The sequence below is a fragment of the Pipistrellus hanaki genome (assembly GCF_964339955.1).
Source record: "Pipistrellus hanaki genome assembly, chromosome: 9".
Classification (NCBI taxonomy): domain Eukaryota; kingdom Metazoa; phylum Chordata; class Mammalia; order Chiroptera; family Vespertilionidae; genus Pipistrellus; species Pipistrellus hanaki.
In genome coordinates, this window is record NC_140511.1 from 66,029,500 (window position 1) to 66,043,907 (window position 14,408).

Consider the following 14,408-nt stretch of genomic DNA (forward strand, 5'->3'; position numbering starts at 1 on the left):
ATGAGTCTGCCTGTTGTTAACAGTTTTCTGAAAAGCCTTCTTTTATGTTTGTGTTATTTCTTACCTTTTGATTTTAGGATGAAATGAGGATTTTTAGCATTGGAATGAGATGAAGAAAATACTGTATTTTTTTGTTTGTTGTTGTTGTTGTTTTGAGAGAGAGCACATATCCAAAATACTTCTAATCTGGGAAGGTATTTTTTGCTTCTAAGCAAAGACTGTTTCTGATACCTGCCACTTCCAAAGACACTGAAGTCCCTTTGGGAATCTCAGTTTCCTCATCATGTGGAAATAGATTACACAAGTACAGTGCTTCTCAAACATTTTTTAAAACAGGAGGTCCTCCCCCCCGCCCCCCCGCCAAAAAAAAGATAATGAACTCTAATATATAACAAACCTAGTGTTTTATGAGTATTATAATACACTTTAATGTACCAATACTGAGGATTTCTAACATAAATCTGGTAAAATTTTTAATATATTTTATTGATTTTTTTACAGAGAGGAAAGGGATGTGTTGGGGGTTGGGGGGTCTCCTCAGCCCAGCCTGCACCTTCTCACAATCTGGGACACTTCAGTCGGACATCCTCAGCACTGTGGAGGAGATGGGGGAGGCTCCTGCCACCACAGCTACACTTGCAACCATCAGCCCAGCTTCTGGTTGAGTGGCGCTCCCCCTGTGGGAGCACACTGCCCACCAGGGGGCAGCTAGCTCCTAAGTTGAGCATCTGCCCCTGGTGGTCAGTGTGCATCATAGCGATGGGTCATTTTCAGTCATTCTGCCTTAGGGTCAATTTGCATATTACTCTTTTATTACATAGGATTATTCTGTAGACTGATGAGACTTTTTTTCTCTGTAGTAATGTTGCAGGTCAGTGGAATCCAGTTTTTATGCAGCCTCTGCCAGAGGAAGAGATCATTATCAGAGATGATCAAGACCCCAGAGTAAGCTATGCTAGCGTATTATGTAAGGGGATGGTTTACCCTGATTATTAGTTTCAGAAGAACCTAGTTATATTAGAACTCTTGTAGCTGCAGGTGAAGGAAACCCACCTCAAACTGACTTACTAGGTGTAAAAAGAGAATGCATTGGCTTGTTATGTGGCTTCAGCCATGGTTAGAACAATGCCATCAAGGCTTGATCTCTGCTTTGTCTCTATTTTGCTTTCCTCCTTGTTGGGTTTATTCTCAGGCAAGCTCCCTGCCTGAGCCTGTGCATTCTGTAAGCCAAGCAACCCCAGAGGGAAGAGAGCACTTCTCTTCCTGGAATAGATGCTCACTGGCCTGACTTGGGTCATCTAGTAATTCCTGACACAGTGCTTTTGATAAGAAGAAAGACTATTCTGGCTTGACCTGAGAAACATGTCCAACCTGGGCCTTCCTGTTGTGGAAGGTGGTTGAAGTAAGTTGAGTACAGATAGTGGAAGAATGGTTCCCTAGAGAGAGAAAAGGGATTTGTTAGTAAAAGAAGGGGAAAGGATTCTGGGCAGGCATAAATCACTGTTTACACCAGGACGGTACATGCATATAAGCTTGAAATAAGATAAATGCTGGTAGAGGTAAATGCTATGAAGATAACTTTAAAAGGTAATGCATTAGGGAGCAGACAGGCCAGTCTACCTGTTTTCCAGGGACACTCTTGGGATAAAGGGTAGAAAAAGCTTTCAGTTGATGCCTTAGTAAAAAAGTGAGATTTTAAAGATTATGGGCTATGGTTCTGAAACTATTTGTGGGATTGGAAAGCCCACTTTAAATATCTGAAATTGAATATTGCCATGTTTTTAATCCCAAGAGTTTATTGGCACTTGACTTTTGTCTCAACGCCAAAATCTGATGCTGATTATGGCCATTTTATCATCCCCAGAACCCCAGTACAAGGAAAGCACTTGAAAGAAGGTCAGCCAGGCTTATTCTGGCAAGGCTGGCTTATAAAATTGGGTCACAATAATTGGGTAGTGTGAAATTTTCCATTTTATTCTCCCTCTGTCATTTCCCCACTTATCTTACTACAGTTTTGTATTTGTTTTTTACACATAACTCCAATTATTCTTGTGAGGGGTCTTCTATAATATGTAAGCCATAAAATGAGTATACTTTGTGGGTAGTCTAGAAACCAGTTTAATTGTTCTTACTAGTGCATATCACCAGTAAGTGAGATTTGCCTCTTTTTTTTAAAATATATATTTTATTGATTTTACACAGAGAGGAATTGAGAGGGACAGAGAGTTAGAAACGTCGATGAGAGAGAAACATCGACCAGCTGCCTCTTGCACACCCCCCACTGGGGATATGCCCACAACCAAGGTACATGCCCTTGACCGGAATCGAACCCGGGACCCTTCAGTCCGCAGGCTGACGCTCTATCCACTGAGCCAAACCGGTCCTGGCAAGATTTGCCTCTTTGTTTTAAGTTGGGAGTTTTGATAGACTGTTCTCCAGGGGCACCCAATGGCGGCTCATGAGGAGCACACTGTTTCCAGAATAATGCTTTCTCGTTGATTCAGACCCCACAGCGCTCACCTTCAGGGGCCAATATAGAGCTGGTGCTTACTACCTGTCACTGCTCAAATGTCCAAGGGCCAGATTTCCATTTTCCTATAATAGAAACTCAGCTTTGGTGCAAACGTGATAAATTCTTCAGTTTTTCCAATTTAGAATGCTATTAATTCTTGTTTTAATGTTCTAACAGGAGATGTATTTGCAGAGTCTGTTTACACCAGGACGGTTCATAAATGCAGCTTTATGTAAAGCTTTACAGGTCAGTAAGAAAATATTTAATGTTTATTGAAGTTTATCTGTTTTATTACTATTGTATAATTAATGACTGTATTAATTTTGTTGTTTTACACATACTATAAACACTGAGTGTGTTTAAGTACTATTTATAAATGTGTTTGTAAATGCTATTATAACTTTTAAAGGGTTTGTAAATGCTATTATAAACTTATAAATGGTCTTTCCATTAGGTGAGACTCCAGCAGGGAGTAAGATGAGGTACTTTTCCAGTGACTAATTAAGCATGTCAGTGCCTGCCCTATTAAGAAAATACTAGAATTCATTAGAAGAAATATTTTAATATTGCTATTTGCCCTTTCTCTGTAATAGAAGTGTCAGAGATGAAAAAAATTAGTAAAATGTATTTGAAAATCTTCCTTCTGTCAGAGTCTGGGGTGCATCACGAGAACCAGAGTCAAGTCCCTGCCCACCCACATGTGTCTTAAAATTCACAAGACCCAGACATGGCTGGCCCCACCCACATTGGGCTAGATCCAGACCTGGCCGGCCCCATCACCATCAAGCCCCGTCGGGTGGGGGACCTTGCCTCAGGTTGCCTGGCCTGGTGCCAGAGCGAGGGGTGCAGCCTGAGGTCCCCTGGACCAGGCTGGGGGCATACCTTGAAGACCCCTGAGGTCCCACCTCAAGCCCCACCAGGCTGGGAGGACATAGCCTCAGGTCCCTGCTGATTGCTTGTTAAGGCTCCTACCTCCACTTGTGGGAGCAGCCATCTTGCTACAGCTTGATGGGCAATTTGTATATCCCCTCTTTATTAGATAGGACACCATACCACATTACACGTAATCTCTATAGTTGAAAGAAATTTAAAATATTTACCAATGAAAACATAGTTAAAAATAAATGAAATATTTTCTTGGTTGGTTTTAGTGGTACTCTGTTTTTACCCTTTTGTGAGTACAGTCAAGGTCTGACTTGGTTCGGGTTCAATCTAAAATCTAAACTTCAAAATCACATGGTTTAAGAAGAGATGCTTCAAATTTTACAAAAGGACTCTACAGTTACTTAGGCTTCCTTAAATTGCCATACTTTGTGAATTTAAGATAGAATACCACTCAGGGGAGGGAAAGGCCCCTGAGAATCTCCTGCTCTGACTTCCCACCCACAGCAGAAGCGAGGCTTCTCCGAGGGACGGCTCCTCGGCTTCCGGTCGCCTCTGCCTCCCAGTGGCAACTTGCTCGCTGGCCTTTGTGTTAGTGATTGCTCACGAGCTGTGTCATTTAAAAGTTTTTTCCGGTGTTGGGTCAGATTTAGTCTCTATCCTTTTAGTGGCTTCTTCCTTTTGTACATCATAGAACTTGTCTCTCCTATAAAGCAGCCTTCAGATATTTTAAGAATTTTTCCATGTTCTTTTTCTCCAGAATAAATATACCAGTTCTTTAACTTTCTCTCAATTGGTTTAAAACAAACAAACAAACAAACAATGGAAAAACAAATAATATTCCAGACCCTTGACTTTTCTTCCAGTACATTTTTTTGTTTGTTTGTTTTTAATCCTCACAGGAGGATATTTTTTCCATTGCTTTTTAGAGAGAGGGAAAGACAGAGAGAAACACTGATGTGAGAGAAACACATCGATTGGTTGCCTCCTGCACAAGCCCTAACCAAGGCCCGGGCCAGGAAGGAGCCTGCAATCCGGGCATGTGCCATTGCCTGGAATTGAACCTCGAGCCTTTGGTCTGCAGGCCAACGCTCTGTCCGCTGACTCAAACCAGATAAGGCCCAGGTACATTTTTAATATCTGGCTACCCTATGTTTCTGTTTTCTCTCTGATAAAACTTCTGAATGATATGGTCACTTTCTCCTCTTCCTTTCATCTCATTGGCACTTTTTCCTTGTTAACAATAATCAAGTGTACGATAATATTTCTCACAATGTCTCTTGCACACTGAGGTGCTAAATAATCAGTGAGGCATTTATCAGATGTGTTCCTCTAAGAGAATCATTCCCAGTAGTGAGCCACCCCCGTCACTGCTCTAGCTTAGCTTTGTGTGATACAGCCTCACGGTGTGTATATTCAGTATCACCTTATGTCTTCCAACTGAGCAATAGCCGTTCTCCTTCCTTTTGCTTTTTGTAATGATCCAAATGTGCTCTATTATAACTCTTTCAGAATCATGGGTTTCTATAGTTTATTCTGGTAAACTACCCTAAACTTGCTTGATTTCAGTTACGGAAATTATTTGCACAATGTTAGGAATAAATGTATATTCCGGTCATGTCTAGTCTCAGTGTGTTGTCATAAATTGCCTCAATGCCTTCTAAACTAGAGCATTTTTCACTCAGGTTTAGGAATTATATAACTCTCTCATGTGTCTCTTTTAACTTTAGATTTTCTGTCGAGGAACTGAGAGGAATTTAGATCTTTCCTGGAGTGAACTAAAGAAAGAAGTTACTCTAGCTGTTGAAAGTGAGGTGAGAACTGGGTAAAGAAAATGTAAATCTGTTCTTCCATATTGATATGGGCAGATTGGTACTGAGGAACTGTTCAAATTGTTCATTAAACCTTGTTAGTAGGAAGTATAAATGTTTAAATCTTTTAATTGGAGAATTATATATACATATATATATATTTACATAGACTATGACATATAAGCCATAAGGATTATTCATTTTGCTATAGCTTAGTAAAATAATTATGTTTGAGGGGAGAATTATGTTTGAGGGGAGAAAGATCCCTAATGGTATTAAAAGTTTCTTTCTTTCTTTTTTTTCTTTGCCAGCTCCAAGGAAGTGTAACAGAATATGAATTTTCCCAGGAGCAGTTTCGAAATTTACAACAGGAATTCTGGTGCAAGTTCTATGCCTGCTGTCTTCAGTATCAAGAAGCCCTCTCTCATCCACTTGCCCTCCATTTGAATCCACACACAAACATGGTGTGCCTACTAAAAAAAGTAAGGGCACTGAGGCTTAAAGAATAACTCCTTTAGACAGTCAGTGAGTCGCAGAATGCTAATCTGCTGTATGTTGCAGTTGGCTTTTAGGACTCCCTGCCCCTTCCTCCCTCAAAAAAAAAGAATTATATTTCATTTGTATTTAGATAGTCTTCTGCATTGTTTATACTCTTTTGCATTTTATTGTATTTCCTTTTATATAAATGAAGTGATTTCAAAGTTAATATAAAAATTACAAGGATAGCACACAGAACCGTATACCCTCACCCAGATTCACCATTTGTTAACGTCCATTTGCTTTTTTTCCTCCTATAATTTTTTTTTCTGTTCCACCTGAGAGTTAGTTGAAGACTTCATGCCCCATAATCTGTACGTAATTTAGTATGTATCTAAGGTCAAGGGTATTCTTTCAAAACCACAGCGCAAGTTAAAGATCAGGCAAGTTGATATTGATGTAATATTATACAGTTTCTGCAGCCTTGTCAAATTCGGTGCCTGCCCCACCATGACAAGCACTGGCCCAGAAGGCTGCCACAGAAACACTGTGGCGCATGGGCCCTGATCCCCTCTCCTGGGCCTCAGGGATAAATTTGGCTACAGACATCAAGAAGAAGAAAAAATTATATATATTATACAGTTCCTATTCAGATTTTACCAGTTGTGCTCATGAGTTTTTTTCTTGATCTAGAATCCAATCCAAGATCTTGCATGTTATGTTATAGTGTCCCTCAATTTGGATTTGTATGGTTGCTTCCTCATGATAAGATTCAGGTCTTAATTATTTTCTACCTTTAAACATTGACTGAAATGAATGTTCACTGGGTTTGTATTTCCAGGGGTACCTGTCTTTCCTTATGCCTTCCTCCTTAGTGGATCATTTGTACCTCCTGCCTGATGAGAACCTTTTGACTGAGGATGAGACGACCATATCCGATGGTAATAGTAATGTTATGTCTATATTTAATCCCTTTCCTGCATGAACCCTATACTTTGTTTCATAGCCACTGTGACATTGCCTGGTCATTTTACCACATTATAAATATTTTAAGGAACACTGAAAAGTCCTAAACAACTCTAGACCTCAGATAAATTCTTGGTGTTTAGTTATTAATATCCTGTATCTTAAAAGCATAATATGCTAATTTAGACCAAACGAAGCCAGGGCTGCAGAGGCCAAGGCCGCAGTGGGCGGGAGCCGATCCCCTTGCACGAATTCCATGCATCGGGCCTTTAGTTTTCATATAATATTATTCAGTAGCTCTTCATTGGTGTGAGACATGAATGTTAACTTTCTCTTTATTAATAGATGTGGATGTTGCTCGGGATGTCATATGTCTTATAAAATGCCTTCGGATGATTGGAGAGTCTGTGACTATGGATATGTCAGTAATGATGGAGATGAGTTGTTTCAACCTACAGTCTCCAGAAAAGGCTGCAGAACAGATTCTGGAAGATTTGATCACTATTGACGTGTAAGGAGAATTTAGGGTAAAGTGCACTTCCTAATGGAAATTTAGCAATTTTTAGCATCAAAGTCAGGTTTCTAATGTACATTCAAGTACGTACAAAGTAGTGGCTTAAACTGTTCACTGTTCAATACTTTTCCCACACTCCTATTGTCTGTCATTTGTGGAAAAAATGAGGGAAAGTTTGCTTCAGGGAGTAAAAGTATCTTGTGTGCCAGAATGATTATCTCCATTTCTTTACTGTGTTGCTGTATTTCCTTTTTTTTAAATTGATTTTGTACAGAGAGGAAGGGAGAGAGATAGAGAGCTAGAAACATCGATGAGGGAGAGTCATCGATCAGCTGCCTCTTGCACACCCCCTACTGGGGATATGCCCGCAACCAAGGTACATGCCCTTGACCGGAATCGAACCTGGGTCCCTTCAGTCCCCAAGCCGACGCTCTATCCATTGAGCTAAACCGGTTTCGGCTGGATTTCCTATTTTTTAGCACATTCAAGTTTTCAGGACTTTCGCTGAGTTTATCTTCTGTGTCCTTGATAGTAATAGAAGTTTTCTAATTGTTCTTCTAGAGAAAATGTGATGGAGGATATTTGTAGTAAACTGCAAGAGATTAGGAACCCAATCCATGCCATTGGGCTTCTTATACGAGAAATGGATTATGAAACAGAGGTGGAAATGGAAAAGGGATTCGATCCAGGTAATGACAAAAGAGCAAACGTGCCTTTTTGACTTAGAGAAGAAAATGATTTTAACTGCTTTTTTTTTTAATTACAGCTCAGCCTTTGAATGTTCGAATGAATCTTTCCCAGCTCTATGGTAGTGGCACAGCAGGGTATATCATGTGCAGAGGTGTGCATAAAATTGCCACAACTCGCTTCCTCATCTGCCGAGACCTTTTGATCTTACAGCAACTATTAATGAGGCTAGGAGATGCAGTAAGTACTATTTGAGAGAAAACTTATAAAATCTAAACGCTGAAGCCTGTTGTAGACCTACAGGAACGTGGCAGTATGTCAGCTCTGTGAGCACACAGACTTTGTCTTTATTCCCTGCTCTCCCATGCTTGGCCTTGGTAGACCTCTATAAATAGTTGCTGCATTAGGAATGAGTAAGCATAGGAATCTAAAATCACAGATCAAGAAAGTACAGGAGCACATCGTTTTGCCGTTTCCCTTTGTATGCACAATCTAGGAAGTTTTCTCAGGTTGGCTATCCCAAAATTGAGTATTATTAGTACGATTTTGGAAGTGATGACTGGGTTCCATTTAGTGGGAGGAGAGAGGAAGAGAAGAAAACACTTCTCTTTCTACAGTACAGGATTTTCCCTAAGCACGCACAGTATTAAGATTGCAGTGTGTCTTTAGGGTCCTTCCCAGCTCCATTCTGTGCTTTCTTTTCCACCATATTCTTATTCTCAGGTTACCACACTCTAAAGCTTCTGCAGTCCTTATCACTCACCCGCTGAATGTCCCATGTTCAGAAATTAGCTTTCTGTCCACAGTAAGAAGTCCCTTTTGTTCCTCCTTCAGTCATTTATAATGAGCCTGACAGGAAGCAGTCTGATTTAACTAACTCATGTTAATATGTAAAGAATTAAAAGGCCTTGTGTTCCCAGAAGTATTAACACTTTTTAAATCAGAATTTATTAACTCAAATACATTGCTAGTGATAGAGTTTTGGGTAAAAATGAGGAAAAACATTTAGGAAGATGACTTGTTTAGGACCACCAAGAAGAAAGAGACTCTGTATGTCACTTAAGGCAGGTCTTATTAAGTTCTTTCTGATCTTTATAGATTTTCCCATTTCTCTAGGGGCTTTGATTTTTTTGTGTGTGTTTTTTTTTGTGGGGTTTTTTGTTTTTTTTAAATTGTAAACTTCATTGGTTTTTCGTAAACACAGAAGTATTAGATGTTCATTATAGACCCTTTATATGGAAGCCTTTTCTAGTAAACAAAAGGAAAATAAAGATTCATCTGTAATCTTCTACACAATGATGACTACAATTTAAATCTTGGTGTACTCTTTTTCTATGCAAATTATTTTTTTGTTTTATTTATAAAATTAGAATATGCTACCTGTTATTTTTTTATAATCTGGTAGTTTTTATTCTTCTACTTACAGATTTCATCAGCATTTTCACATTATTAAATATTCTATTATATTATTTTTAACTAGAGGTCCAGTGCATGAAATTTGTGCACTCAAGCGGGGGTTCCTCGCTTGAGTGCACAAATTTCATGCACTGCACCCTCTAGTTGAGAGGACTGCACCCTCTCGCAGTCCAGGAGCCTTTGGGAGATGTCCGACTGCCAGCTTAGGCTTGCTCCCTACTTGGAAGTCAGACATACTTAGTGCTGCCGCAGAAGCGGAAGAGGCTCCCACCACTGCCTCTACACTCGCCAGTCGTAGGCCCCGCTTCTGGCTGAGCGGTGCTCCTCTGGTGGTCAGTGTGTATATAGCGACTGCTCATTCCACCGTTTTGTCGATTTGCATAATAGCCTTTTATTATACAGGATTATCTAGTAACAATTTTAATTTATTCAACCAATCCCATTTGTAGCTATCTACATTGTTGCCAGTGTTTTCTTATAGCTGTAACTTTCTGTAGACCTTTGATTATATCTCTAGGATAAAATGTAAGAACTAGAATTGATTGGTCATAGGCTATATACATTTTTTTTTAAAGTATATTTTATTGACTTTTTACAGAGAGGAAGGGAGAGAGATAGAGAGCTAGAAACGTCGATGAGAGAGAAACATCGACCAGCTGCCTCTTGCACACCCCCTACTGGGGATGTACCCGCAACCAATGTACATGCCCTTGACCAGAATTGAACCTGGGACCTTTCAGTCTGCAGACCAACGCTCTACCACTGAGCCAAACCGGTTTCGGCAGGCTAAATACATTTTTATTGCATTGCCAAATTTTGGTTGAATTGCCAAATTTTTCTCTAATGATCATACCTATTTTTACCCAAGACCCGAAACATAACAAAGGTCTTAGATTTCCCTGATTCTCCTCTTGAATTCTCAACCCACAGATTTAATGAAAGTTAAGCTTTTTGATATTGTTTTCTTTTTTTGCCGTCATCTCCCATGAGTTGGTGAGCTATTCTTTATTATTTTTATATTGTTAAGTGTTTGGGTAGATATTTTTGCCATCTGCCACCCCAAAATATAATGTTGCTTTCATTTATGTGTAAATGTTACTTTGTTTAAATTTATTTTTTAAATATATTTTATTGATTCTTTAGAGAGAAGAAGGGAGAGGGATAAAGAGTTAGAAACATCAAAGAGAGAAAACATAGATCAGCTGCCTCCTGTACACCCCCTACTGTGGATGTGCCCACAACCAAGGTACATGCTTTTGACCTGAATTGAACTTGGGACCTTTCAGTCCACAGGCCGCTCTATCAACTGAGCCAAACCGGTCAGGGCTAAATGTTACTTTTTATATGCCCTTTGTAACTGTTTTAATTATATTTTACCTCCACCTGAACCTTAAAAGTTATCATTACTAATTGCTGTTCACTATCTTACCCCACCCCCTACCCTTCATGGACAGGTGATTTTGGGAGCCGGTCAGCTTTTTCAGGCTCAGCAAGACTTACTCCACCGAACAGCTCCCCTACTCTTATCTTATCGCCTCATTAAGTGGGGATGTCAATGCTTGGCAACTGATGTTCCAGTTGACACACTGTGAGTTCAATTATTTTTTCACTACCTTTAAGAAGAAATTTGTAAACATTGTGCTGTAAAGTATTTTGCCTTTAAAATTCAGATAGCTTTTAATTTCTTATTTATTGATTTCAGAGAGAAAGGAAAAAAATATTTATTTGTTCCACTTATTTATGCATTCATTGGTTGCTTCTTGTATGTGCCCTGACCTGGGATTGAACTTGAAATCCTTTGGTGCACTGGACAATAATCTAACCAACTGAGCCAACCAGCCAGGGCCAGAGAGCTTTTAGATGCTTCATTTTCTAAAAATTGAAGGCTACTTACAAGAATGAAAATAGCCCTAGCTAGTTTGGCTCAGTCGATAGCACATCAGCCCTCAAACTGAAGGGTCCTGGGTTTGATTCCGTTCAAGGGCATATACCTCAGTTACAGGCTCTTATCCCTGGTCCTGGTTGGGGCACATGCAAGAGGCAACCAATTGATGTGTGTCTCACTTCAATGTTTCTCTCTCTCTCTACCCCTCCTTCCTTTCCTCTCTCCCTCCCTCTCTTATCTTTCACTCTCTCTCCTCCCTTCCACTCTTTTTAAAAAATAAGTGGAAAATTATCCTTGGATGAGGATTAACAACAAAAAGCCTAAATAGTAGATATATATTTATGATTATATATTTTATGTGTATGTATATAATGTAAAGATAAATGCTGTTGAAAGCAAAATAATAAAATAAGGTCAGAGGAAGTTAGGCCACACACAGAAAGATTGTGCTAATTCTTAAAGGCAGGCCGAGATTCTTTATAACCCCAAGAAAAAAGAAAATCCAAGTACAAGATTCACATTTTCTGAAAGATACACCACCCCATTTTCTCTAGCAAAGTAAGGTTTTTCATGATGTGGAGGTCTTGGAGAAATTTCTGCTGAGGCGTCTCATTGCAGAATCACTGGGTGTATCAGGAGCAAGTGTCTAAACTGTGACATGTTTTCCAGATATTTTCATGCTTTCAATGGAGGTTTCAGGTGCAGTTTGCTAATTACATTGTCAGCATTCTTGATAGGATAACCTGTGGAAGTTGTATTATATTATACATAGAATTTACTAAGCTGTTTTTCCCCCCTTTCCTCACAGGGAGTCTAATCTCCAACACTTGTCAGTACTGGAACTAACTGACTCAAGTGCTTCAGTGGCAAATAAGTTTGGTAAGGACTGGACTGATAAGCATTTGATTTTAAATTTAGCATTTAAAGTGGTCTTTTGCCACCTTTGCTTTAGCAAGTTTGACTAGGCTCTGCTTTCACTTTGAGAGGGTATAAGCAAACTGAGTCCTCTAGTTGTGGCAAGGGGTCTTGTGGAGACCATAGTCCCAGATCAGGCATAGAATACATGTATAGACAGACTGCTGCTCTCTCACTGTACATTGATATTCCAGTGATTAACTCAAAATCTTTTTTTTTTTTTTTTTTTTTTTTTTTACATTTCCTAAGTTCATGGTAGCTTTTATAATATGTCTTAATGAGTAAATATTCCAAAGGAGCCCCTCTCATGCTTGAGAACTATTCTGAAGAATTTATTTTGTGTTGTTTGGAATATTGGAACTGCATTTATTATAAACATTCTAGGGAAGATACATAGGTTTAGTGAGACCAGTGAAAAGAAATGACTACAATGTTAATTTAAGTGGCTTTTTTATTGCTTTTGTATAGTACTTCACAGTTTACAAATTGCTTTTATTTATATTGCCATTGATAATATTAATGTTGCATTTTATATTTTTAAATAATAAATGTTCTTTGTTATAGGGCATAAAATGAATTGGTAGACTCTCTTCATTAAAAATTGATACTGTATCACAAGTTGCTCATTGTTATTTTTATTTTTAAGTTTCTAGCCCTCAGTCAATTGTGGAATTGTTCTTCCAAGAAGTTGCAAGAAAAGATATTATATCTCATCTCTTCTCTCAACCAAAGGCACCTCTTAGCCAGACTGGGTTGAATTGGCCTGAGATGATTACTGCAATTACCAGTTATTTATTGCAGCTCTTGTATCCTTTTATTTAAAAACTAGGAGCCTAGCACACAAAATCACACAGCTCCACCCAACCTTGCACACCTCTCCTGCTCACTGCCCTGCCCATCTGCATTGGACTTGGGTCTTTACAGCGTTAGGGCCACAGACTTTTTATGTATGTACTAGAGGCCCAATACGTGAAATTCGTGCAGGTGAGGGGAGTGTCCCTCAGCCTGGCCTGTGCCCTCTTGCAGTCTAGCACCCCTCACTCCTAACCACCCGCCTGCTCCCTCTCCTTAGCGCTTGGCTCGCAGTTCCTTAGTGCTGTTGTGGAGGCGGGAGAGGCTCCTGCCGCCACCACTGCACTTGCCATCCGCCAGCAGGGAGTTCGGGTTCTGGCTGAGTGGCGCTCCCACTGTGAGAGCATACTGACCACGAGGGGACAGCTCCTGATTTAGCATCTGCCCCCTGGTGGTCATTGCACATCATAGCAACTGGTCGTTCTGGTGGTTCTGCCATAAAAGTCACTGGGCTTTTATATATAGAGATTGATGTGAGAAAATTATTGATCAGTTGCCTCCTGTACACATTGGGTCTGCAGATATATCCATATCCTGGGTAAATGTCCTGACTAGGAATCAAACCCTAAACCATTTTGCTGTACAGGATGATGCTCCAACTAACTGAAGCACCTGGTTGGGCTGTGATGAAGATTTTTAATGAGGTTGGGTGCTTATTCCCCCAGCAAGAGATGATAATACCTACTTTCAGATATGGTCCCAATTTTTATTTTATTTTGGTTTGCTTTTTACATAGGAATTAAGCCAGATTTTACTGGTGTGAACAAATTTCATACCTAGATCTCTTTTAAAGCATTATACATTCATTTATCAGATATTTATTAAATGGTTCTATATAGGCACTATATTGGGTGCTTGTGCAATTTATCAGCTAGAGTTAGAAATGATCACACAAGGTTGAAATACATCCTTTAGCCCATAGTTAATTGAGTTCTGTGACAAGGTTCCTTGTATATAACCTTTTCATTACATTTGTCTAATATTAAAGTTATATGGTTATATAGAAAGAGCATGTGCTCTGCCAACCTCTCTTTACCTTCTTCTTTTTTTTTTTTTTTTAATTAAGCCATTTTCTGGAGTCTGATTGCCCACAGTGTGTGTTTAAATTTGTCCAAAAAAGAAAAAAAAATCTCCTTAACCAATAACTAGATGGCCTAGCAATCCCAGTTGCCTCTTTCTAGAATGTTTGATGGGAAGCTGTCAATATGTACAATTGCAAGTGAGTACTATTGAATATTTCAGATTTAATTATCCTTGTAAAGAATGGGATTTCTGGAACATTTTTCTTTGTAAATGTTACCTGCATTTTAATTGGGCTGATAATAAGAACCATAATAATTTATACTCCACTACACCAAAACATACTCCAGATTTTCTCTTCTTGCCTGTTGACAGTATCATTCCTAACATAATTTTTTCTAGAATCCTTTTTGTTAATTCTCTGTATTAGGTAAAACAAACATTCCATTCTCTTCAATAAATCTTTTACTG

General features: G+C 39.2%; 1 protein-coding gene and 1 pseudogene across 2 annotated transcripts in view; one reads left to right on the forward strand and one right to left on the reverse strand.

Annotated features, from left to right (window-relative positions):
* The window catches only part of LOC311628097 (small ribosomal subunit protein eS24-like), a 210,116-nt pseudogene that overhangs the window by 92,478 nt on the left and 103,230 nt on the right, over positions 1 to 14,408 (reverse strand). The gene's annotated exons all lie outside the window — the stretch shown is intronic.
* Positions 1 to 14,408, forward strand: part of NUP160 (nucleoporin 160) — a 37,924-nt gene that overhangs the window by 8,731 nt on the left and 14,785 nt on the right. Inside the window, exons 10-21 of the mRNA XM_084894819.1 lie at positions 861 to 945; positions 2,690 to 2,758; positions 5,125 to 5,208; positions 5,517 to 5,687; positions 6,524 to 6,623; positions 6,994 to 7,159; positions 7,724 to 7,851; positions 7,929 to 8,089; positions 10,720 to 10,853; positions 11,959 to 12,029; positions 12,712 to 12,871; positions 14,067 to 14,136. Of these exons, the coding sequence (XP_084750945.1) occupies positions 861 to 945; positions 2,690 to 2,758; positions 5,125 to 5,208; positions 5,517 to 5,687; positions 6,524 to 6,623; positions 6,994 to 7,159; positions 7,724 to 7,851; positions 7,929 to 8,089; positions 10,720 to 10,853; positions 11,959 to 12,029; positions 12,712 to 12,871; positions 14,067 to 14,136 (1,399 nt within the window). The remainder of the gene's footprint in view (positions 1 to 860; positions 946 to 2,689; positions 2,759 to 5,124; positions 5,209 to 5,516; positions 5,688 to 6,523; positions 6,624 to 6,993; positions 7,160 to 7,723; positions 7,852 to 7,928; positions 8,090 to 10,719; positions 10,854 to 11,958; positions 12,030 to 12,711; positions 12,872 to 14,066; positions 14,137 to 14,408) is intronic.